The sequence below is a fragment of the Peromyscus maniculatus genome, chromosome 18 (genome assembly GCF_049852395.1).
Source record: "Peromyscus maniculatus bairdii isolate BWxNUB_F1_BW_parent chromosome 18, HU_Pman_BW_mat_3.1, whole genome shotgun sequence".
NCBI lineage: Eukaryota > Metazoa > Chordata > Mammalia > Rodentia > Cricetidae > Peromyscus > Peromyscus maniculatus.
The window spans coordinates 20,150,626-20,177,496 of NC_134869.1; the positions used below are offsets into that span (position 1 = coordinate 20,150,626).

At 44.0% G+C, this 26,871-nt stretch overlaps 1 protein-coding gene across 1 annotated transcript in view; it reads right to left on the reverse strand.

Moving 5' to 3' along the window:
- Positions 1–26,871, reverse strand: part of Plxnc1 (plexin C1) — a 154,670-nt gene that overhangs the window by 62,512 nt on the left and 65,287 nt on the right. The window contains exons 6-10 of the mRNA XM_006995728.4: positions 19,987–20,131; positions 15,742–15,829; positions 13,163–13,265; positions 12,984–13,079; positions 933–1,072 (exon numbers count right to left, since the gene is read on the reverse strand). Of these exons, the coding sequence (XP_006995790.1) occupies positions 933–1,072; positions 12,984–13,079; positions 13,163–13,265; positions 15,742–15,829; positions 19,987–20,131 (572 nt within the window). The remainder of the gene's footprint in view (positions 1–932; positions 1,073–12,983; positions 13,080–13,162; positions 13,266–15,741; positions 15,830–19,986; positions 20,132–26,871) is intronic.

A 26,871-nucleotide genomic window follows, 5' to 3' on the forward strand; every position in this document is an offset into this window, starting at 1 on the left:
ACTGAATTTTTTTTTTCATTGTTAGGATAAAAAGAAATCAGGATGGGCGGTGGTGGTGCATACCTTTAATCCCATCACTTGGGAGGCAGAGGCAGGAGGATCTCTGTGAGTTCGAGGCCAGCCTGGTCCACAGAGTGAGTTCCAGGAAAGGCTCCAAAGCTACACAGAGAAACCTTGTCTCGGAAAAAAAAAATAAGTAAAGAAATCAGATATCATTATCTTTTTTTTTTTTTTTTTTTTTTTTTTTTTTTTTTTTTTTTTTTTTTTTTTGGTTTTTCGAGACAGGGTTTCTCTGTGTAGCTTTGCGCCTTTCCTGGAGCTCACTTGGTAGCCCAGACTGGCCTCGAACTCACAGCGATCCGCCTGGCTCTGCCTCCCGAATGCTGGGATTAAAGGCGTGTGCCACCACCGCCCGGCCAGATATCATTATCTTTAAGGGACATATTCACTTGGTATTTACTTGGGGTATTTTTTTTTACTACTAATATATGCCCTAGTAATTATTTGAAGTGAAAACCAAGCCAGTCAAGAGAAGAAACTACATCAAACAACATTTCTATTTCCATTTTTTTAACTGCAGGTAGTATACTGAAAGAGTGCTTCCTTAAAACTCTCCATCAATTTCCAAGGTACACATCTATAGTTGTTAGTTCCTTTCTGTATAGAATTGACTGTGTTTTAAAAATCAATCAGAGCTCCCCCTGGCAACATCCTGAAGTTGTTGTAGGTTGCAATTTGGGGGAGGGAGGGGAAGGAATACAGGTCAGGGTCTCCCATCTGAACTTCAGATGAATCGTTCAAAACATATGACTTATTGTAATTATTATATATAAAATACTGAACTATCATTTGGCTACAGGAAGCTCCGAAGCCCACTGATATTGCTTCGGCGTAGGTCTTAACGTTACCAAAGATCAATTATTTCCACTCACACATCCTTATCACATGTACTGGTTCCTTTCAGGATCATGGTGATAGTTGACGCTTGGGTGAAGTTTGCTCCGGTAACTATCACGTTGCTTTTGCCTAAGGTCGATATTTTCTGTGGCTCAATGGCCTTAATGTAGAAGACCTATTGGAAAGAAAAGATTAAAACAGCAGATCAAAGCTACAAAATGGCACTGTCCCCTGCCCCCCCCCCCAAAAAAAAATCTGTTGCTGTGCTACAGTTCGAAGAACTCACTAGGAAATTACACTCGGCCAACACAAGCAGACAGTGTTTAATGAAATCAATGGATTCAGGGAAGAGGGCTAAAGATTCGTGTCTCTCCACATGTGACAGCATTAGGTCAAACCAATTAGTCTTTGTCTCCCCCGACAGTTGAGGAGCCCGGGATCCTATCTGAGGAGTGAGCTGTCACTCAAGCTGAGGAAGGGTTCCCTGCCTTTACCTGTGTCCTGGGGCTCATGCCGCTTGAGCCAAGTGCGGAGAAGGCAAAGGCGACTTCCCAGAGGTGGCCAGCCACCCCCAGACTCATCATTCGGTTGATACAAATATCAATCCAGATAAATTTAATTCCCTAGAAAGGCTCATCTATTTTCTATTTGTTTCAAATAGACTATTCCAATAGCGGGAAGGGGCTGTTTTAAGAAATCTACCAGTTGAGACACTTGGTATTAAAAGGTGAGATGCCTAAACCATTGTGAACAACCATGTGATCTCTGTGACTGGCAGTTACCACACTCTGTATGACCCACTCTCTTGCTTTCTCTGGTGGATAATCAAGACTGAGCACCATGGAGACACCCACTACCTAACTTCCCTATCATTCAGACCTGTGTCTCCTCACTTCCCCATTTGCCAGGTCTAATCAGTTTCCCCTACAGACCCCAAAGAGGACAAGAATCATTTGCCCCTTTCTTTTCTAATGATTTCATTTCTATGTACGTGTGACCGGGTGCTTCTGAGGCCAGAAGAAGGTGTTGGGTCGTCTGCAGCTAGATTTCCAGGTTGTTGTGAGACACCTGATATCGGTGCAGGGAACTGAACTCAGATCCTCTGCAAGAGCAAGAAGCTCCCTTAACCACCGAGTCATTCCTTCCGGCCTCCATTAACAATCCAGTTGCCTCATACGCCTCTCCTTCAAATGCTACCATCCTTCATTCTGGCCACTTGTTATTTCATAGATCCTCATCCATTCTAAGATGCTGGCCAATAATATAGCAGAGCTGAGCATTGCATAAACTTCACACTACTTTAAACATGACCTGAAAGTCCAGAGAAGCATCATCATGTCATACCCGGCCAAAGCACAAATGCCGAGAACAGCCATTGGTAGCCTAAAGTCCATCAGGAAGACACCGAGTCTCACTGGTCCAGTGGCAGGGATGGCGAGCACCTGCCTGACCCCCTACTGTTCCAGGTGACAGACTGTGACCCCCTTAGAACAGCCTTGCTGGCTGGCTGCACTGAGCATCCCACTGAAACATCTCCTCACTCTGCTCCCTTGGCAAACACAGGTGCTACGTGGCTGAACAGTTATCACTCATTATCGCCATGGATTGATTTTGCAGATTATGGCAAATCCATCATCGATGTCAACCACAGTGATGACGTAATGTGACAGGGAATTGATTTCCGTGGCAGACTTTATTTTAATCACTTTTAAAAGGACTTTAGCCCTGTGTTTATTGAATCATTAAGAGCCCCAAAGGGTCACTTTAATTATTCTGTTATACTTGACTGCATTTTATGGGGGGAAATTATCTGCTAGAGTGGTACTTGGGATGGGGGGATTAGCAACGACTTCAAGATAAATCCCTTACAAATGTCAAGTGTGTGTTGTATAAGAAGGCTTCCCGTGTAGCTTTGTAGGTGACAGCCAAATGACCAAGTACTTACTAAAGGCCTAAAGGGTCTTAAGGACAGTGCTAGATGAGGGTAGGCATGGAGTATGTGTAGGACCATATCAAGAGCTAGCAAGCTACAGTGTAGGGTTCAAATCCTGTCTGCTGTTTTTGGATGTTCCATGAAAAAACTGTCAAAAGGAGAATAGAAATTCAAGTATATAAAAGCACACAAAGTTCACATGTCATTATCCAGAAGTATGTGTGTGTGTGTGTATTATATATATCATCTCCAGCTGTTTCTAGCATAACTGAATAGCTATAACAAAGACTGTGTAGCCTGCACAGCCTAAAGCACACACGGCCTGGTTCTTTGTAGAGCAGTGGTTCTCAGTCTGTGGGTTGCAACCCCACTGGGGGGTTGAACAACTCACAGGGGTCGCCTAAGACCATTTACATCACAATTCATAACAGTAGCAAAATCACAGTTATGAAGCAGCAATGAAAATAATGTTATGGCTGGGGGGGTCACCGCACCATGAGGAACTGTATTAAAGGGTCACAGCATTAAGGAAGATTGAGAATCACTCTTATATAGACAATTTATAACCCCTGCTTTACAACAGACCACTGTCTTCTTAGAGACGCAAGGTGTGTGTGTGTGTGTGTGTGTGTGTGTATGTGTGTGTGTGTGTGTGTGTGTATGTGTGTGTGTGTGTTTTACAGGTCAGAAAACTATCTCCGTTCTCATCTTCCCCCCAGTTTGCTACTGCGCACACTTCTAGGGACTCTCCTGCCTCTGCCTCCCGCCTCCCATCGGGAGTGCTGGAATTCCAGACAAACCCGCTACGTTCAACTTTCCGTGGTCTAGGGGAAATGAACTCAGGTCCTCCTGCTTATGACCCACATGCTTTACCCACTGAGCTCTGCTCCCAGATCGTAACTTTCTTCTACCGTGAACACTCCATGTACATCCACGTCAACTCTTTTTCTCGGTGCCTCATGGACTCACGCTGTGGTTGTCTGCTGAAGCTAACATGGAAAACATGCTAAGCACATGCTACCTCTGTACACGATAAAGAGATGGAACTTGCAACTACTGACGGAAAAAAAAGTATTTTTTTTTTTTCAAAAAGCATTCCATTTTGCTCTTTTCGTGGCTCTAGAAACACCCTCAGAGGATGAAGTCTTCTTAACTCCTTATTTCCTCTTGGGTAGATACGGCCTTCCTACATCAAAAGGATTTCATTTGAAAAATCGGTTTGTTTAGAGAAGTTTCCATTGGTCATTTAGGACCGAGTCCAGGCCTGGCCTATCTTGTGGAAGCAGATGCTCACAGTCTGATTCCAAAGAGGGTCCGATTAGCTCATTTGTTTGTCTGGAGAACTTTCCTTAATCTTGGAAGGCTAAAAAAAGCTACCAAGATGACCCCACCCCCGATAATGAAAATATATATGAAAACTTTTTTTTTAAATTTAAGATAGAGCAGTTATAAGCTTTATTTCATGGCTGCAACAACTCATAGAAATTTTTTTATAGTTGTTGATAATTTTAAAAAAATATAGTGAAGACAAAAGGACAAAGAACTATCTTTCCCACAGTGTTTTCACGCTCAGTACTTTAGTTTGGATTTTGTATGTTAAAATTAATTCACAACCTGACATGATGTAGCCAGCCCTCACGCTCACCCTGAGGGTTTAGTCGAAAACCATAATTGCGCTGGATACAGTCAGGACTTCTTATAGCTCTACAGCGAGGCTCTACCTCCATCCTACGTCCAAGGTTTCCATACATCAAATCAAGACACCACTGACTGCAGCCATCCCAGCTTACCACCCTCTACCGATTAACCTCAGAAAGGGTCACTTCCTGTTAGTTCCATTTTACAGACAGGGGTTATTTTTAAGTGGTGGCAAATTTTCAATTATTTTGTTTAAAAAAAAGTTCAGGTTTTTCATTGTTTTGTACTAAACGAGCACATTGGAAACTACTTAATTAGGTGGTTTGTAGAATACCTGCTTATTTTTATTTTTATTTTTATTTTTCAAAAACTGAGCTGTTGGAAAGTATCTAACCTGCCTCCAAACATTCTTGAAAAAAATCTGAGAGGATGAACTCTGAGGGTACAAGCACCTTTCGCGAAGTCTGACACCAACTCAGCTCAAATTACCGTGACATTCGTGGAGAAAGTATCACCGGTTGAAAGACTATTGGAAAGAGGTGCATTAGGAAGGCACAGTTTATTAAGAACAAACTGTACTCCATTAATCTGTTAGGGGGAAAAATCGGAATATAGTGAAGCTCTCTGTAGGTCTGGACCTGAATCAACACTTGGTAAAACATCTCTCAGATTTTTCACTCATGAAATTAGTTCAAACAGGACTGGATGAAAAGTCACACAGATTCAAAATCAGCAGGAAATCTGAAGTCAAAGGACATAAGAGAGATGAAAGGTAATATAACTAATTAAAGGAAAGTGTCCTGTCGGGCCCGACGGGTGAGTATTTGGTTTGGAATTATTTAACATCTTCATTAATGACTGAGAAGAGCAGAGATGTAATGTATTAATAATATGTATAAAGTAAGCGGAGTGGTGACCAGCAGTAGAGATGGAAAAGTGTAAAAGGGACTGAGACATGGAAAGAAAAGAGAATACAATTCCATCAAAGAACAATCAGAGTGTTCAGTGAACAAGGCGATGTGTTTGATACTCAGTCCCCCAAGGAAACACCCCTTCACAGGAGGCACACAGCACAGGCTCCAGGGGACTTGGGATGTAACTTCTAGTAGGTTCTGGGAACTGTCAAAGGTCAGCAATGCCTCAGGACATAGATGGGAAACTTCCAGAGAACAGCAATAGACCTATGCTCTGTTCTGTGAGATCAAGACTTGCTTCTGTGACCTGGGAAGTAACTCATAAATGAGGGTGGAGCTGCCTGGGCCATTCCTAAATTATTCTTGACCATCGAACCTGAATGTAATCACAGAGAACTGGACTGAGTGACAAGACCAGAGAGGACAGACAGTTCTTAACCCGGCTTCTAACATGCCCTCTGCCAAGACTCAGTTTGAACATTCTTGTTGACCCACTGTCCTTGGGGCCACCCTGGCCCATCTGGGGCCTTTTCTGCTCTCCTTGTCTTGGGGATGTCTAGCCTTTCCTGGGGCTCATTCTTTCTTAGACCTCACCCTGAGCTGCCCCTCTCCTCCTCCACCTTCTATGAGAAGCTCCCTTGTAGGCTGGGGCACAGGTGGGACAGAGTGCTGGGGATGTCTTTCTGTATGCTGTGAATGTGTTGCTCTGATTGATTGATAAATAAAATGCTGTTGGCCAGTAGCCAGGCAGGAAGTATAGTATAGGCAGGATAAGCAGAGAGGAGAATTCTGGGAAGTGGAAGGCTGAGTCAGGAGACGCTGCCAGCCGCCGCTGCCATGAGAAGTAAGATGTAAAGATACCGGTAAGCCACAAACCACGTGGCAAGGTATAGATTTATAGAAATGGGTTAATTTAAGATATAAGAACTAGATAGCAAGAAGCCTGCCATGGCCATGCAGTTTAGAGGTAATATAAGTCTCTGTGTGTTTACTTGGGTCTGAGAGACTGCAGGAGCCGGGGGGACACAGGAAAACGCCAGCTACAACAGTGTGGGTCCATATAATCCTGAGAGAAGCCTGCGTTATCTTTAAGAGTGCCCCTCCTTTTCAGAGAGGCTCTTGACATCAACATTTTGTGGTTTAACATATAAGAGGGTAGTGGATAAAAACTGCAAACTCTTGAATCAGATACCTGGGTTCAAATTTCTTCTCTACATTTTGGTTTTGAGGCAAAATTTCTCTGCCTGTGATGTGGTATTGTGAAGCTTAAATAAACAGACGCTGAGTTCAGGACACAACAAGGGCCCAATAAAGATGAGCTGTCACTATTCTGCTTAGTTCACCCTGGCATTCTTTCTACCTGTTCCTTTTCCTGTTATGTACATTCAACTCCTTTATGATAAAGAATCTCACTTCCTCACTCCAGAACATTTCCTTCTGGGTCTAGACTGGGCCTGCCCAACACAAAAAATAGTTGCTCAACCAATACCCTCTGAGTAGAATTAATGCAGAACAGTGTTAGGCCTGTAGAAGCTACTTAAACACACACACACTCACACACACACACACACACACACACACACACACACACACACACACACACAAAACAAAACAAACCCCAAGTCTATGTTAAATTTAATTTTCCTTTTGAAGGCAAGACCCTTCTCAAAAGGGTCCATTTGGTATTGTGTATGAGGAATTGAAGCACACGCTCAAAAGTCATGGAGGAAGAGAAGAAGAGGAACAGAAGAAAAGAAAAGACTAATATGAATATAAACTCCTTCAGAGCAGGAGACAGATTGATGTGGTTGATGTATGCCCTAGAGTGATAAGCATGTTGTGAGGAAAAACAAACCTGACCACAGAGGCCAGGTGTGCCCTTTAATTGCAGCACTCTAGAAGCAGAGGCAGTTGGATCTTCGTGAGTTTGAGGCCAGTCTATTCTACACTGTTGCAGAGTATTTGTTTAACTATGCAAAGATGTGTTACATTTGTTTAACTATGTAAAGATGTGTTACATTTGTTTAACTATGTAAAGATGTGTTACATTTGTTTAACTATGCAAAGATGCATTACATTTGTTTAACTATGTAAAGATGTGTTGCTGTTTTACCTTGCCTACCTAAGGCACCTGATTGGTGCAATAAAAAGCTGAATGGCCAATAGCAAGGAAGGAGGTATAGGCAGGACTTCCAGGCAGACGAGTAAGTAGGAGGAGAAATTTAAGCTTGGTTGTGGGAGGGGGGGGGGCAAGAAGAAAGAAAAAGAAATGCCAAGGAGATGCCAGGGGCCAGAGAGACAGACATGGAGGAAGCAGGAAAGTAGGACATACAGAATGAAAGAAAGTTAAAAAGCCCTGAGGAAAATGTAGACAAATAGAAACAGGTTAAATTAAGTTAAAAGAGCTAGTGGGACAAGCCTAAGCTAAGGCCAAACACTCATAATAATAAGTCTCTGTATCTTTGAGAGCTGGTTGGTGGCCCAAAGAAAATTCCAACTGCACTACACAGTGAGTTCCTAGTCTACATAGTGACCGCCAGAGCGAGTTCCTAGTCTACATAGTGACCGCCAGAGCTACATGGTGAGACCCTGTCTGGAATAAAAGAAAAACAAAACAAACAAGCAAACAACCCCAAACAAAATAAAACAAAACAACAAAACCATGACCAGAAATCACCCATGTCACACCACAGATCATCACAGCTTTCTCTGAGAGCAGGAGGGGCAGCTGCATCTGCCCTCAGCAGGTGAGGGCACCCAATAAAAGATGGTTAGGAAAGGAAAGGAAAGGTGGCCCCCGGCGGGTGCCAGGACAAACAGTCTTGTGGTATCAGGAGAGAGAGAGAGATTAGGATTGGCCCTTATGACAGATAGCTGTCCTCATTCTAGGCCAGAGGAGATTTGGGGCTGCCTTCCTTACTGGGCTCACATGTTTCCTTGATTCAGTCCCCTGACAAATGATGGCTCCCGTTTCTGGGCCAGGGAACCCTGGACCAAGTAAGTCTTAGGAGAATGTGAGGGCAACTGTCCTGGATTTGAACTAGGGATCCTCCTCTATGAGCACCGCATTCTCAGGTGATCAAATCCATACATCAAACAGATGTAGTGAACAGCTCTTTATTGCCACCAAAGAAGCAAGACCACACCCCCAAAGGTCTGGGACATACACCCCAACACATGCAGGCTCCGGCTCATTTGCCCTTGTATACGATCCTTTATTTCCTGCTTCTTTTGTGTAGACAAACTAAATTATTGAGGATTTCCTGAATTTTCTGGCCAGGACCACACTTTTACTTATGGTGGTTCCTTTGCATAGAATATTCACTCTTCTATCTTATTTTATTTTGTCTAGATGTTTCCTGATCCTCTACGGTGAGCTGAAATGTCATTTCCATCAATCAATCCATCCATCCATCCATCCATCCATCCATCCATCCATCCATCCATCCATCCATCAAAGACTTAACCAACCACACTGATTGTTTTAACCACCAGGCATTGGGCTTAGATAAACAGGAAGGACTAAGACCCTGAGCATAGCGAGGCTTTGAGTTTCTGTATTTTCAGGTTCTGCCCTAGATTGATATATATATATATTTATGTGTGCATATCTGTATGTGCATATATATCTGTATATACGCATATGTGTATATCTATTTACACATATAGATATTTAAATCTTGTATTGCTATGTGTGTTCTCATGGATAAAATTCTTAGGACTGATGGCCAGAGGGGGACTTGACTCATTTGTGTACATGTGGTACCCATGCAGTACAGCATGACAGCATCTAACAGATGCCCCACAACTTCCTGTAGGAATGATCGACTCCAGCTCAGCATCTCAGCGCCTCAGATGCTGCCTGCTCCCTTTCTTTCTGGTGCCCGACATACAGGACACATCTGGTGCCTAGATGATGTGGGCAGATGCATTCAGGAGAAGCTCTCAGTGGCTCCTCTGCTTGAACTGCTGGGTCCGGTCCACCATGCAAAGCTCACATGAGAACCAACAGCACAAACCAGAAAGTTTCACATTGACATGATAATGAAAGGCAGCAGTGTTTTACAGAGCACAGGAAGTCTCTCCGATGCCAAGCAGCACACTCTTACCTCACAACCAAACCTGAGATTCTGTTCTGAGTCACATGAAGTCAATGTTTCGGTATCAATAAACTATCTCTCTCCAAAACTAGAAGGGCAATCCGTAGAGAGGTACGGAAGGCAAACCTGGGTCTTGGATTATTTTTCAGACTCATCCTTTTCTCTTGGTGACCCTACCTTTAAAACCACAGTATCACAGTTTAAAAGGTACAGGAAGGTACAATACAGGAAGTCAAGATGCTGTAACTACAGCATCCTTCTCTCTTTAAGACATTTACAAAAAGCCACTGCCTGGACAGCCATTCAGCATTCTTGATACACACAAGAACGCGGTTGAATTTCCAGATAACTGCATCACGTGGTACCCCATTAATATGTACACTCTTTATGTTTTCATGCATCCATAAAAATAAATTTAATTCCCCAAACTAACCTCCCAAAGGGTTCATCTAGATGATTCTATTTACATAAAATTCTGGAAGAGACAAGACTCTGGGGATGGAGCACGCATGAGTGGTTGGGAGGCACCAGAGCTGGTGGGTGGGAGGTAGGAGACAGTAGATGGAGCTATAAAGGGCAGTCTGGGGAGTCCTGTGGTGATGAGCATTCTAGACCCTGACTTTTCACATCATTAGCAGGGCTGAAATCTTCAGCTGTATTTTGCAAGGTGGCACTATCTGAGGAAATGGAGTAAAAGTTTTGTGTACTTTTGTTTCTTATAAAACAATCTTTAAAAACAAGAAAGACATGAGAAAGTTCATACTTCCTGACTTCAAAACATACTAAAAAAAAATTGTAAGAATCAGACAACATGGTACAAACATGAAGACAGACACACAGAGCATTGGACCAGGAAAGAACCCTCAGAAATAAAGTCTCACATACAAGCCCATGATGGTCAGTAAGGATGTTATCACCACTGGACCAGGGCAAGGGCACTCCAGAAATGGTGGGGGGAAATTGAATATCCATATACAGAAGTATGACTGGACCTCACCTTACTGCATAGAGAAAAATGGACTCAAGAGCTGGCCAAGGTGTGCATAAATGAGTTAAAACTCAAAGAAGAAAATATGATGTTTGAAAGGGGCCACAGCATCAGTTTTGGCAGTAATTTCTTATGCCTGACTCCCAAAGCACAAGAAAGGAAAGAAAAAAAATAGACAAATTAAACTTCACTGAAATGAAAAATTCTATGTATCAAAGAATATAGCAAGGTCAGTGATGTAACTTAATGTAGAGTGTTTGACTCGTAATGTGTGAGGCTTTGGGTTTGAGATCCGGCAACACCCGCCCCCCCCCCCCCCCCCCCCCCCCGTGCCCACACACACACACCACAGATGTACTCAACAGAGCTGAAAGGTCACTTACAGGATGAGAGAGAAATATTTTCAAATGACATATTTGATACAGGGCTAATCCTAGAACATACTTCTGTCTCATGGACACAAAACAAGTTAGCCGATCAAAAGGACGGGGAAGGGGTTCCGCAGAAGGCATCAGCTAGCAAGCAAGGAAAGGAAAAGGGTGTAGGTGTCCCAGATCACGGGGAGAAGAGAGTCAAAAGTCACTAAGATCACACCTCCCATCTGTGAGTTTGGTAATGACCAAACCAAACAAAAAAGGTAAGTGTTAGTGAGGATTTGAGAAACAGAAACCCTTGAGCGCTATTCGTGGATACTTCAACTAGCGAAAACAGCATGGCTGTTCTTTAAAAAAAAAAAAAAAAAGAATTACAGCATGACCCACGAGTCTTAACTTTTTGGCATTGAACAGAAGAATTAAACACAGTGGCTCTCAGAGACAGTTGCACACCTGTGTTTTTAACAGCACTTATCATATTATCTAAATTATGGAAGCAAAGCAAGCACCCATGCATGGGTGGAGGAATAAATATAAATAAATAAAATATGTATAAATAAAACGTATCGTATACATATACTGGAATTTTATTCACCCTTAAAAAGGAAAGAAAGTCTGATCCACGCTACATGGATGAGCCTTGAGGGCATAAGGGTAAGTGAAGAAGGCCAGTCCCGATAGGCAAACTCCTTGGCTCCACTCACATGAGGTGCCTACATTGTTATGTCTTACAGACAGAAGGTAGAATGGTGGTTCCCGGGGTCTACGGGTGGGGGAAGGGGAAGAGTTATTGAGTGAGTACTGAGTTTCTGTTCGGCAAGATGTAAAGTATTCTGGTGATGGGCTGCACGAGAAGCATGAAGGAATACTTACGCCACAGAACGGCACGCTCAAAATAGCCAAGACGGTAAATTTCATGTCCTGTGTAGTTTACCAAAATTGAAAATGCCCACCACCAAGCGTAATTAAAAGAAAAAAAAAGCTTCTACGTTCTCCATCCGAGCTCCTGTCACTGCGCTTTAGTTTTACAAACCACGGAGAACAGAGAAGCAGCCCATCACCTAATTAAGCCTCAGAGACTCACAGGCCAGAGATATTGGCACACTGAGGTTCTCTAATGCTTTAATTAACTGCATAATCCACTTGGACTCACAGGCCCTCAGCCTGTGTTGCTTAATTCACCCAAAGTTACTATCAACTTTTCAGTAATAATTAAAAATGTGTTAGTTATTTATATTGACACTTGACCTTAATGGCTGCAAATGGCTAAGTTGGGGCCACTGATTAGTCACGGAATAGAAAGCCAGGCCTTCTGACTGTCTTCCAACGCTCTTCTTAATTTGTCTGGTTCTGACAGACTCCAATGAGAATGAGAGGGAGACCTTGTCCATTTAGTGTGTGTGTCTGTCACCACATGTAAACACTTAATGAACTTCTGTCAACTCAAGGAAGCCAGCACCGCACTGGGTCCTAAACAGCCGTGTGTGTCCTGCTCACAAATATTCATACAGTCACAGCGTTTCTTTCTGCACATCATAGATAGGTTGAGCTTGGTGATTAACTGTAACTAGGAAGAAAATTAAAAGGAGTTTACAGGAAAAGTTCATGGGTTAAAAAAACAAACAAACCACCACTCTTGAGAAGAGAGAGAGACACATTCTATTTTGGCATGATTAATGATGGGTTCGATCAACTCTACAAAAAGTGAGAAAAAGACTCGGGCGCGGCCGGCTTGCATACTGTGCAGAGACCCCTATCCACGTACACGGCCCTCATCACGGGCGCAATCCTCACCGCTCGCTGGAACTTAGGCTGCCTCAGCTGCATGCTACACTTTTTCCCAGTGAGCCACAAAGTCACCTTTTCTGCTTCTACCGGAAGGGCATCATTTTTCACAATTACCAAGTTTTAATTTCTTTTATGCGAACGTGAAGCCTTTGATGTATTGAGCCAATTATATGAAACTTGGTTAAAAATGAACCCAGAAAAAAAAAAAAAAAGGTTGTGTGTGGGAGGATTTGGGTTGTAAGTAAAATGGGGAATTTTTTTTTAAAAAAAAAGAAACCCAGAGTAGTAGTTATCATCGTCATCAAAGGGGGATTTTTTTTTTCCATTATCAGCACAGAACTGGAGTCTGACCTGTGAAGACTGGTCGGTTCTGTTGCTCTTGTTCTCCTTGGCTCTTCCTCCTCCTGAGGTCTTGGGGGGTTTCTCCACGGTGAGGTGGCAGAACTCCTACGTTGGAGAACAGCCCTTCAGCATCAGAGTGAAACACACAGGAAGAGGTGGGGCTGGGCGCGCCCCAGCATTTGATTTACCTGATTCCTCTCATAATCGGACGGCTCGCAGGACGCGAAGGGGTGGATGCATCTTTGGTCCCGTTTACACCAAGCACAGGCAGTTTCGATACACGCCACGCATCTGGCAACAGGGAAAACCGACTTAATTCTTACATTTTTTAAGGGGCTTATTCATCTTCTAGATTTTTTTCCTCTGTGCTGCTACATGCTAAGAACATGAAAGAATAGGAATACTAACAGTCATAATAAAATCTTTGAACAACCTAGGATGGACAGAGGGAGAAAGGGTGGTCCTCTAAGCCTGGGGCAGAGAGTAAGGCTTTGTGTCCTTCTCTGGGAAGCCCTGCGCACAAGTGGATGGATTGCCATCACACTTTCAGAGGTGTTGCCATGGAGACCTGAAGCCAGGGTCACCTGCTGGTCGGCCGATAACAGGAACCCACTGAATCTGCTTCTGAACACGGTTGCTACTGGTCCACCCTCAGGTAAGCCTCGCTAAAGATGGATCTTCTCCCTCCCTGCTGCCGCCACCGGCTCAGCAGATCAGCGGGCCCTCACTCAGTGGAGCAGCTGGGCTACCAACCACACGGTGGGAGACACAAAGCGTTACCTGGCAGCCAGAGAGGAGGGGTACCACTGTTTGCTTTGCACTCAGATGAAGGGAGAACTGTGTCTACTAATCTAACGAGCCCCTGTGCGTGGGTCGCTGGGGAGGACTTGAAAAGCACGCCTAAGAATGATCAGAGTTAACGACGAGATGGTAGACAGAGAAGGAAAAATGGGGGCTGGTCCGGAAAGCTGTCCAAGGGATGCCACAACAAAACACAGCAGGAGGGGATGAGGAGATGACGCAGAGCGGGGCACCTAGGCTGGAAGCATTAGGCTCTGTGGTGGTAATCTAATTGTATTGAAATATTATTTTGATTTGTACTGAAATATTAATTTGATTGTATGTTAATAAATAAAGTTGTCTGGGGGTCAGAGCTATTAGAGCCATAGCAAGAGTGTGGCGGTGGTGGCACACGCCTTTAATCCCATAGATATCTGTGTGTTCAGGGTCAGAGCTATTAGAGCCATAGCAAGAGTGTGGCGGTGGTGGCACACGCCTTTAATCCCATAAGATCTCTGTGTGTTCAGGGATACAGCCAGCATTGGAGACATATGCCTTTAAGACCTAGGGGGCTGTACATTCAGACAGTGACGAGGCAGTCATGTGTTTGGGTTTACAACCAATGAGAAGGCAGAACAACATACTTTAAAAATACGAACCGAGAGGAAGTAGGTCTCTTTTCGCGAAGCTGGGACAGCAGGAGGAAGGGTGAGATTTTAGCTCTGAGCTCTGACTTCTCGGCTTTCTCTTTTACATTGTTTCTGTGTTTCTTATTTAATAAGACGGTTGGTTACATCTACAAGGCTCCAAGCATTCCAAGATCCTAACCTACAGAAAGTCACTCTCTGAGGCCTGGAAACAGCTCTCCATTCCGGTGGGAGCCTCTGCCCCAGGCAGGCTTCCATATAGCAAGCTGCTCCCTGAAGAGAGACACTCTGAGGTCTGACTCTTCCTTGCCTAGCACTGGGGTCAGTCATTTCCTTCTATCTGGGCTCTAAAGCAGGGGTTCTACAGAAAGACATCATTCAACGCTCCTGGCGCCCCTAAGAATCTATTTCATTCCCTATAATCTATAAGAATGAATCTATTTCATTCTTTCTTCCCTTTTCCTGTTGGCTGGGTTGGAGACTCTCCATAACAAGTTTTCTATTTTTCTCCCATCAATTTGTTTCTTAGACATCACGGATTCCCCGTTTGTGTGATCACCTTTCAATGGACCTCTTTGGTAAAGATGACCTAACAATCTGAATTCACTTTCCCTATAGTGATTCCCAGGTCAGGCTCAAAACCACGCTCACATGCTGTTGGCCAATCACACCCCAGAATGAGTAACAGACCTCTAATAATACAGCCCACTAACAACATGTTCTGTCCCAACTTCAGAGGGCGGGCCTCTGAAAAGTCTGGTTCCTCTGCCTTCTCTCTGCTTTAGGAGCCAGGAGGGAGCTGTGGTCCAAATTCAAAGGGTTCATAGCTGAAAGGGGGCAGTCGTAATAAAGGAAGACACAGGGCTGGGGTAGCTAAGAGGTAGAACACTTGCTTAGCATGCTCAAAGCCCTGGGTTCGATCCCCTAGCACCACAGGAAGGGAGCAAAATGAATATGTCATTTTGGTGAGGGAAACCTCAACTTGCCTGACTTGCTTGTCTTTATGCTCTGGCCAAACTCCCAAAAGGGATTTGCATTATGGGAGAGCCTAGCAGTGGTCCTTACTTCAGGGGTCCTCTATGTCTGGGGGAAAACACCGTTCCCTGTTGATAGAGACACCTAGGCGCATGCTCTCTCCTCAGCTGCTCCAGTTTTCTTGTTAGGGCTTGAATGAGCGAGCACAGCTTATTACCTCAGCGGCTCTCCTAGCTCCCGTTAGGCCATGCTCCAAAAGGCACTTTGGAAAGTTCTAGCCCGCAGAAGAGTTCTTTAGGAAATTGAGGAGTCAAACAGATAAATTAAAAGCAACGAGAACATTTCGAGTTCAAAGCCAATCTTACTCTTTTAATGATGCACAGTTGGTAAAGTTGAATCTTTCTGATAAGTTCCAAGACGGGAAGGAGAACGTCGCGTTGACAACCAAGACATCTGGAGGAGAGGGAGGAAAAGGGAGTCAGTCACGGTGGGTTCCCGCCATAGTCCAAGCACAGCTGAAAAGGCAAAAGAAAGAAAGAAATATTCTCGCCTTTTCTACATAGAGGGCACGGGTGTACCAGCTGTTCGCCAACATTTGAGTCAGTATGTGGCTTCTTCCCTGCGGGCCGTTCATGCCAGGCAGCCAGAGTGCACAGCACAAGCCTCCAAACGGGCTGAGCCTGTCGCTAGCTCCAAGGCACCCACAGATAATCACCAGGAAAAGCCATTTTACAGCCCATTTGCATCCCATGCTCTCGCTGGGATCACTACCTCGGCTTGTAATTGGCCAAGGCATGAGAATAAAACAAGTCACCGAGCAAGAAGTGCCTGGAATATAAACACCAGCATGCTGGAAAAGAAACCCTGCACCTTCAGAAAGATCCATACTCTGCAAATATTGACCTAACAAACCCTAAGTGTGGTACCCCGCGGTGAGACCCAGTAAGCTCCTAGGAGTCAGCTGTTGTCAAATGAAGGTGTTTTTTTTTTCTTTTCTTTTTCTTGTTGTTGTCTGCTTTTGAAAACCTTATCCATTGGTTGGAAAACTCCAAAAGAACAAAATGAGGGTAAAACCTATGCTAGGTCAGCAGTAAAAGAATGCCATTTTCAGTGTTTCCTTAAACCTCCATGCTGGATCTGAAGCATTGATACCCAAACCCAGCCGTTGATCAGAACCACAAGAACTTTAGGGAAATAGCAATACCAGGACTACACTCCAAGACATCATGACTCAGCAGAGCTGAGGTGGGTCTCAGAAAACCTGTATACTGTAATGTCCCTCCCAACATAATGAGCACACGGACCATCGTTTGAGTACCACGATCCACAGCAACATCCTTCAAGTCCTCTTATGTCCAAGCAAGGACCGGTGTTACTACAGAGGAATTAATATCTTCTTACTTATAGGAATTCATTGGGGAATAGAACATTGGGCTTGTTAAGTGGAAGTCTTGAGATTGTGAGAAGCTGACCTGACGTTGTGGACATCCCTAAGTTCCTTCCTGAAACTTTATTAGTGTGCGATTCACAAAGTCTAAGGATTCATACATGGCGATGCCTCTCTCCAGCACAAAGACTTACTCCGATGGCTAGAATTCCACAGAACATTCTGCTCACGTCAAATAGGCTTAGGTGAAATGATAATCTTTTGTTCTAAAGACAGGGAGGTCCGGAGAGCTGCCATGACCTCTTGGCAGGAGCACCTGAACAGACACTTGACGCATGTTAGGGACACCAACACATGGCCATTTAGCACTGAGGGACTCCCAGGGAAAATACATTTCCATAGAACTGACAAGCGTCCAGGGAGGATGCCTGCAGAAGGCAGACTGCACAGGGCACCAACCGTGCACAGCACGTTGGAAATTTCACAGGGAAATGAATATTCACGAGCTCTCCTTTGGAAGCACTTACAGTTCTCCTAGAAGACGTAAAATAGCCAAGGTGAAGGAGACACAGAAGTCAAGGGTATACCATGTGAGTAGTTTGAGCTCCATGTAGTATTTGGGTGCAAGATAGGGATGCCTGTGGAGAACCAGGGGCATGACACTATGACTGGCAAGACCAGATCAGGCTAACAAGGCTGTATGGGAGAAACAAGACCTTTCTCCAATGTTTCAAAGTGTATGGGAAACAGGACTTGACAGCAGAGGTGAGGCCAGCCAAGATTGGCCATGAAGCTAGACATGATGGCTGGAGCTAGACATGACAGCTCATATATATAATTCTAGTACTCAGGAGGCTACATTGGAAGGATTTGCTACATAGTGGAATCCTCTCTCTCTCTCTCTCTCTCTCTCTCTCTCTCTCTCTCTCTCTCTCTCTCTCTCTCCCTCTCCCCCTTCCCCTCTCCCTCTCCCCATCCCCCTCTCCCTCTCCCTCTCCCTCTCCCTCTCTCTCTTTCACACACACACACACACACACACACACACACACACACACACACACACACACACACACACAGCCCATGAACTAAGTTTTGTCAATGGCTTTAGACAGCTGAGCACAAAGTGTGGACAACTGAACTTGTGGCATTCAGCCAAGGGTAAGGGAAGGGAGAGCAATTGTTGGAGGCTCTAGTGCCACTGATTTAACTTTATAAGTCAGTCTCAGATACTTTAAAGTCATATTTTATAGGTGTGCAAGATTTGCATCTTTAATGGCCCAATTTAACCAGGCGTGCATTTTGAAGTCTGCGTAGTAGTGACGAGGTAGAAAACTGGCGTACTTTTTAAGCATTCAGACCCAATGGCTGTAAGGGTTATTTTTAGCTCATGTCTCTGGCTTTGTGCATCAAATTCCTTCTTGAAGGATGAAGGATCAGTTGAGTGCTGTGGTCTGAGTGTTTGGTATACCCTCAAAAATTCTGTTTTGGAATTTAATATTCAATTTGATTATATTGTGAAGTGGAGCCTTTGGGGGAAGTAGTTAAATCATGAGAACTTCATCCTCATGAATGAGACCGGTGTCCTTATCAGAGAGGGTTGGAGCATCACCTCTGAGGCAGGGAGTGAGCCTTCACCATGCACTGAATCTTCTGATACCCTTGGCTAGGATCCCCCAGCTTCTGGAGCTATAAGCAGTAAGTTCCTATTTGCCCAATAGTAATATCACCCAATATTAACTGCTCACAAACAACTCACATAGCTCCAATATGATCACACCACACATTCCAGGCCTCCACCATCACCTTAACTCTTTCAAGTCTTTTCCATCTTTTTTCTTGTTTGTTTGTTTTTTGTTTTTTTTTGAGACAGGGTTTCTCTGTGTAGTTTTATGCCTTTCCTGGATCTCGCTCTGTAGACCAGGCTGACCTTGAACTCACAAAGATCTGCCTGCCTCTGCCTCCCAAGTGCTGAGATTAAAGGCGTGAGCCACCACCGCCCGGCTGTCTTTTCCATCTTATCAGATTCACGGATCTTCTTTTGAGCATCCTAGACATCCCTACATCTCGTCACATCCATCTGCCTCTAATTCTAGCAGCTCTCACTTTCTCTTATCTGGACCACTGTGATGACTTTCCGACCAGCTGCTCTTTAGGAACTGAGTATTTCAGTCCTTCATTTCCTCTTCCTCCCCCCTCCATTTATTGCCATCCATCCTTCTGTCCATCCACTCACTAAAAATGTACTGATTATAAATGAACACACTGGGCCTGATGCAGCTCTATGCGCAGCAAAGAACCTTTGGAAGTGTTTTGAAGTCCCTGCCCCTTGGGACTTGCCTTCTACTCCAGTGGGAGGGATAGACGATCCACAATTGTGTCTTTCTGCTAATGAATCTGACTCTGCAAATTTGCAGCTCGGTCTCTCAGCATTTCCTGATCGCTCCCAGGACGGAGCCCATGTCTCACACAGCCTCCTATGTTCCCCTGGCACCTCTGCTGTCCAATGTCCCCTGCCCCTACACCACTGGCCTTACTCAAATACAGCCTTTTGTAGTTCTTCAATCAAAGCCTTTTCTCTTCTGTCTCACACACTTAACTCCGGTCATCCTTCATTCTTCTAAAATTGATATCAGTTACTCCAGAAAGAGATCCTTGCCCACCCCAGGTGCCTTTAGGGCTATAGGTTGCCAGTATCCATATACTACATTAAATCCCTACATTTATATACTACATTGCATACCAACATTAACACACTACAGTTTAACTCTAATAGGTTATAAGGATTCTGAGCAAGGATCAGCTTCATCTGTTTCCATCTCCATATTCCTGGAACCTAGCACAAAATACAGGTGTTCAATACTTCCTGTATGAATGAATGAATGAATGCAATGCAATGCAATGAACTTACAATGTTTTCTCATCCTACCTAAGGCACTTCCTGCTTTTCTGAACTCTGCATTATTTCAGCTACCTGGATAGAACCAGCCCAATGGCATCTGGCTTTTTTAGGCTCTCCTAGCCAATGCATCCTGCTCTCCCCTGTCATATTTGAGGGTGGGGTGCTGGGGTCGACACAGGAGATGGAGCAGCAGTGAACACCCAGGTGGAAACCAGAGGTAGAGGTAGAACAAAGAGAGGGTAACTATCCCGATCCCCAGGAACTGGACTCAGGAGATACTCTTGCTTCTTGACTTTATAACAACACCCAGAAGCATCCACATACTGTAGCTGGGTCTACTGGGGATGTTGCAGGCACAGGTCCGGTTCAGCTGGCTTCTCCCCTGGCAGAGCAGCTTGCCCGTGTCTGCATTCTTCACCACGCACTCTGAGTGTCTTGCAGAGAAGCTTCCCATGATGGTCACTGTGGTCTGTGCAGGGGGGAAGACACATATCATGTGGTTGGTTTGTATCACTGCTATCCCTCCTAGAGCCTTATGGGAAGTCACCTTTACACCTGTGTGGTAGTTGGAATGAAAATGGCCCCACAGGCTCATAGAGACTGGCACTATTAGGAGGTGTGGCCTTGTTGGAGTTGGGTGTGGCTTTGTTGGAGGAAGTGTGTCACTAGGGGGTGGGCTTTCAGGTCTCAGAAGCTCAAGCCAGGCTTAATATGGTGCACTCTGTTCCTGCTGCCTGTGGATCAAGATGTAGAACTCTCAGCTCCTTCTCCAGCACCATGTCTGCCTGCACATGGCCATGCCTCCCTCCCATCATGAAGATAATGGACTAAACCTCTGAACTGTAAGCCAGCCCCAATTAGATGTTTTCCTTTATAAGGGTTGCCGTGGTCATGGTGTCGCTTCACAGCAATAGGAACCTTAACTAAGACAACCTGCCACAGGAAGACCAGTTTTTCTAGGGAGCTGGTGGGAAGAAGAGATATTTCACTGGCTATTTGTTCTTCTGTGAATTGAATACTCTGAGTCTTTGACCACAATTCTGCTCTGTGTGTTTTTCTTATCAATTTTTAAGAATCTCTCTCACTAATCCTTATCTGTCATATTTCTGACACATACTTTCTCATAATCTGCTGTCTGTCTTCATTTTTGTTTATATAATTTCTTACCCTTATACATCTTTATGTAATCAAATATAGGGGTTCTTGTTTTGACTATAAAATGCTTTCTACCTTTTAGCTTACAGACAGGGATTAAATTGTTCCATCATCTTTATTGTTTTACTTTTTCAAACTTACGTCTTTAACCCATCTGGAATTTACCTGTGTATATATAGTATGAAAGTCCGATTTTATTTTTATCCAGATGGCTAATTAGCTATAACATAACCATTTTTTTTTCTTTCTTTCTTTTTTTTTTTTTTTTTTTTTGGTTTTTTGAGACAGGGTTTCTCTGTGTAGCTTTGCGCCTTTCCTGGGACTCACTTGGTAGCCCAGGCTGGCCTCGAACTCACAGAGATCCACCTGCCTCTGCCTCCCGAGTGCTGGGATTAAAGGCGTGTGCCACCACCGCCCGGCAACATAACCATTTTTTAAACAACAAAACCTCTCCTTTCCCCACTGAGCCAAGATTGTCACTTGAGAAAACTTTTTAGATTTATCTATGGTACGTGTGCGAATGTCCTGCCTGCACATATGTGTATGTGCCTGTATCTGCCTGGTACCCATGGGAGCCAGTGGCAGCACCCTCTGGAACTGGAGTTACAAATGGCTATGGTCTGCCCAGTGTACGCAGACAACCAAACCAGCATCAATTCCAAGAGTAACAAGTGCTCTTAACTGCTAGGCCCTTGCCCCGGCCCCCAAGATACCCTGTTTGTGACACATGATAAGGCATTTAGAATCTGTTTCCTAAATCATCCTCTTTCAACATCCACTGAGCTACTTCTGTTTCAGCGCCACTGAGTTTTTATGACTTTAAATATCTGCTAAAGCAAGTGTCTCCTTATTTATCTTTATTTTCATAGGAATTCCTAGACATTATTCATCTTTTTGAGATTCACAATTATCTTATCCAAAAGATGTTAAGGTGACTGCCTATCTAACTGAAATAGCAAATGTGTACATTCATTTTAGCAAAGCATGTATCTCTACATTATTAAGCATTCCCATCCAAACACAGGATTTTATTTTCATTTGTATGACTGTAGGCCGCGGTTTATTTGAGAGGGTGTTCCTTGATCTTCTGGGGTTCAGATACCCTTGCCACCTCTTTATTACTTCCTATGAATGCTATCAGATAATAGCTCAATCGACTTTTGAAATTAGCTAGGGTTTACTGTGTGGTTAAATATAAGGATGAGCTTTAACTGAAGAGGGTTTTGTGAGAGTCTGCGCCTGTGCAGAGGTGTGGCGTGTATGTGGGAGGAACGAAAAGAAAGCCTTGAAATTCCGAAGTCCTACAGCAAATTTCTCCAAATGAAATGTCTAAAGAAACGAGGCAGCTAGTTCTCCCATTGAGAAAGGAAATTAAAGGAACGAAATGCTTCCAGATGCACTGACATCAGTCTTAAGAGGGAACCTGGTAGGAAGACGAGCTGAGTGGGAAGCCGTAGTGGAAGAAGAGGTGACCCTGTCACCTAGGGTGGAGAACAATGACCCGGGCCACCTGGGACGTCCCCACTCTCATCTTCCTGACCTCTGCTCAGACTTTTACATGGCCACCTAACTCTCTCTGCTCTCTCTTGGTCTGCCAAAAGCTTGCTGAGTCTATACCCTAATCTTTGCATTTTTCAAAAATGTGTGTTTCCAGTCCACAGAACCATGCTGGGAAAAGGCAAGTTCTTCCAGCCCGAGTTCACCTGGCCTGCAGTCTACACATCTCTGGCAGACATTTCCTATCCATCTCTGAGACTGTGGCTCGAACCTGGGGCCTTGTCCATGCTAGGCAAGCACTTTACCACTGATGTACATCACCAACCCAGCTGGCCTCGATCTGTGACCCTCCCTCCTCGGCCTCCAGAAGACATAAGCGGAGGAATGAACTCCAAACGATGCTTGCTAACTCATCTTCCCAGGGAGCAGAACTCTCCTTTATCCCACGATTCTCTCTACGTCACACATGCTGGCGCATAACTGCATATTTCTTATGTATGTGCATATCTTACTCTAAATTCCTTCACCAGTTTAACAAGAGTTTCAAAAAGGGGTTTCTAAATCCCGTTTTCATCAGCTCCTTAATTATTCCCCATTTCCTTCCAGTTCTCACATGTATAATTTTTACATAACTGAAACCATTCTGCTTATTTATTCTATAAATAAACAAGCTCCTAACATGGGCAAATGCTGTACAAGGCACCAAATAACTAGCAAGCCAAACAACTACAGTCCTTGTCCTTTGAGAGTTTATACGAATAGACAGACAGACATCCCACCAGACTTGAGGGTCACGTGGCATCACAAGAGGACAGAAGCCTGGGCAATGGTAGCACAGTGCAACAGAAAGAATTAGATTCAAGGAGCAGTCTGGAGCTATGATGAACAGGACTGGAAGAAAGGACCTGAATATGAGGATTCAGGTGAGAAAGTAGATGGATGAAGGTACCAGAGGTGCTGGCTGAGATGGGACTTGCTGAGGGAATGGAAGATCAAGACTTCAATTGTGAGTATTTCTCAAGATCAAGATACAAGTTCAAGTATGACATCAAGAAGATATATCAAGTTGGCCCTGAAGGTCAGAAGATCAATATGGGCTAGACACAGAAGAGATAAAAACACACACAAAGGAGATATAAACATACAGATGATATATAAAGCCATGGAAGTGGATAGGATTATCTGGACAAAGTAGAGTAAAAAGAATGAGTCTGAACTGGACCTTACATATCTATTTAGAGTCAAGGAGATGTGATTTGACCACAGGGAGACTGGAGCATAAGGAGGGGAAGAAAAGTGGAGAGGATGTGTGGTGGTTTGAAGGAGAATGGCCCCCTTAAGCTCATCGATTTGAATACTTGGTCCCCAGTTGGTAGAACTTTTGGGGAAGGATTAGAAGGTGGAGCCTTGTGGAGGAGGTATGTCACTGGGGGCGGGCTTTGAGGATTCGAAAGACTCAGACCATTCTCAGAGCTCTCTCTCTGCTTCCTATTGGCAGATCAAGATGTGACCTCTATGGTGTTCCTACCATCATGTCTTTACTCCATCATCATGGACTCTAAACTTCTGAAACTGTAAGCCAATTAAATGTTTTATTTATGAGTTGCCTTGGTCATGTTTTTGTGTCACAGTAACAGAACAGTAACTAAGACAGGGTGTGTCACGCAAAAGGCAATGGAAGAGGAGTATCTTTGTATTGCTGTGATGAAACACCATGACCAAAAAGCAAGTTGGGGAGGAAAGGGTTTATTTGGCTTACACTTCCACATTACTGTTCATCACTGAAGGAAGTCAGGACAGGAACTGAAACAAGGTAGGATCTTGGAGGCAGGAGCTGATTTTGAGGCTGTGGTGGGGTGCTGCTTACTGGCTTGCTTCCCCTGGCTTCCTTGGCCTGCTTTCTTATAGAACCCAGGACCACCATCCCCAGGGCTGGGCCCTCCCCCAGTGATCACTAAGTGAGAAAACACCTTACAGCTGTATCTCATGGAGGCATTTCCTTAACTGAGGCTCCTTCCTCTCTGATGACTCTAGCTTGTGTCAAGTTGGCACTCCAAACCAGCCTGTACAAGGAAGTTTCAGGAACGCCCCCAGTCAGGGCTGGAGAGATGACTCAGTGGTTAAGGGGACTTGCTCCACAATCATAAGAAACAGAGTTCGGGCCCTAGCACACACCAAACCAAATGGACCCACAAAGATCCTTAGAGCGTGCTAGCTTCCAGCCTAACCCAAGAAAGTGTGAGCCCCAGGTTCAGGGAAAGACCTGGTCTCAAGGAATAATACATGGAGAGTGACAGAAGAGGAAACCCCCTGTCCTATTTTGGCCTCTACATAAGCACAGCCAAACACAAGCATTCATATACACATATAAGTAAGTATACAAAACATAGATAAATAAAAATTTAAAAGAATTCTGCCAACCAGCCCAGCAGAATAAGGACTGTAGGATGGCTCCATGGAGGTCAGCAGTGACCTTACCAAGAACAGGGTCAAGGGAATAGTGAGGGAGAAGCCGGTTGGGGTTAACTTGGAAATATATATATTTATATATATATATATATTATACAAAATGTACTATATTGTTTTGGGTACAGAAGGAGGAGCTCATAGCCAGGAAGCCAAAGGTTTTTGTGTGTGTGTGACCCTGGGTTCCGGATGAGTGTGGTTTAAAAGCTGCAACTTCTGCTTCCACAGTGACGTGAACGAGAAGAAATGGCCCATCACTCAGGTATTTGAATATTTGGTCCCCAGTTGGTAGCGCTGTTTGGGGGAGGTTTAGGTAGCACAGCGTTGCTGGAGGAAGTCCGTGACTGGGGTGGTGGGGGTGGGGTCAGGTTTTCAGATAAAAGCTCCGCGCCATTTCCAGTTTGCTCCTCGTGTCAGGCTTAGAGTTCAAGATGAGCTCTCCGCTTCCCACCTACCGTTGGTAGCCATGCCGCCCGTCCGCCATCATGGACTCACTCTTATCCCCCGGGAACCATAAGCCCAAATGAACTCTTCCTTCTCTGAGTTGCCTTGGCCATGGTGCTTTATCCCCGGAACAGAAACACAGCCAAGAGAGCTTCATAAACCCAGTGTGAGGATCCTGACCAGATTCATGGCTCTTTCTTAAAAATGGCTGAACAAAGACGGAAGGATGCTCCAGTGGGTCAGAGGGAGTACCGGGGATGATTGCAATGTCAATCAGACTGCAATAAATGCAGGGCCAAAGGACTCACTGCTCTAAAACACCCCATCATGTTGACATACAAGTACCTTATTTTACTTAGCTTCTCTCCTTATCGCCAAGCAGGTTCCTAATGCTACAAATGCCACCACCACAGAGGCTTATGCTTGGGGTTTTCTTCTTTCAAGTTGCTTCCTTGGATTCTATGCCTGGAATTAGCGATTTAAACAAACTGAATATATTTATTACTTTGGAAACGTACTGCCAAATTGCCTTCCAAAGAGGTTGGGCTAATTGGCATCAGCAACACTGGGTGTTAGCATAACTTATTATCGCTTTAATGTGTATTTATTTCATAACTAGCGAGGTTGAACATATTTCCATATTTATAGCTACTTTCCTGAATCTGCTCCGAGAACGTATGCTTTTGACCACTTGCTTTTGGGTAGCTTAACGTTTTTCTTTTTCTTTTTTCCTAGCTTTATTGTTTTGAGAGATTTGGGCTATGGTGACTACTTTGCAGAGGTTTATGCTTTAGTTAAATCTTTTCCCCCTCCTGTATAGTGTAGATGTAACCAATCGTATTATTAAAATAAGAAACACAGAGCCAAGGTAAAAGAGAAAAGCCGAGAGGTCAGAGCTCAGAGATAAAATCTTACCTCCTGCAGTGCTCCTAGCTTCCCCGAGAGAGGGAGGTACTTCCTGTGTCCCTGTTTAAATAATCTTTCTGTTCTGCCTTCTCATTGGTTGTAAACCCAACCACATGACTGCCTCATCACTGCCTGTAAGTACAGCCCTCCAGGTCTTAAAGGCGTATGTCTCCAATACTGGCTGTATCCCTGAACACACAGAAATCTACCTAGCTCTTCTAACCACCACGCTCTCACTATGGCTCTAATAGCTCTGACCCCAGGGCAACTTTATTTATTAACATAAAATTAAAATAACATTTCAGTACAAATAAAATATCACCACAGTATAGTGTTTTATTTTGTTTTGTTTTTTTGCCAGTGTTGGGGTTAAAGCCAGAGACTTACACGTTCTAGGCAATCTCTCTACTGCTGAGCAATACCTCCAGTCTAGGGTTGTTTTTAGAGTAAACTGAGTGTATGAATATTTTTCTTTTGTCATTATATACTTCAGAGCTAAGGAAATTATCATACCTTCCAAATTATGTTATGTTTGACTCCCTTTTCTGAGGTATTTTTATGTAAATTACTTAATTATACTAGGTTTTCTTTATATTTTTAAAAGATTTTATTCTAATTTACATGGATATATGTGTGACAGTGAGTATATGCCATGTGTGTGTGTGTGTGTGTGTGTAATTTACATTAATATATGTGTGACAGTGAGTATATGCCGTGTGTGTGTGTGTGTGTGTGTAATTT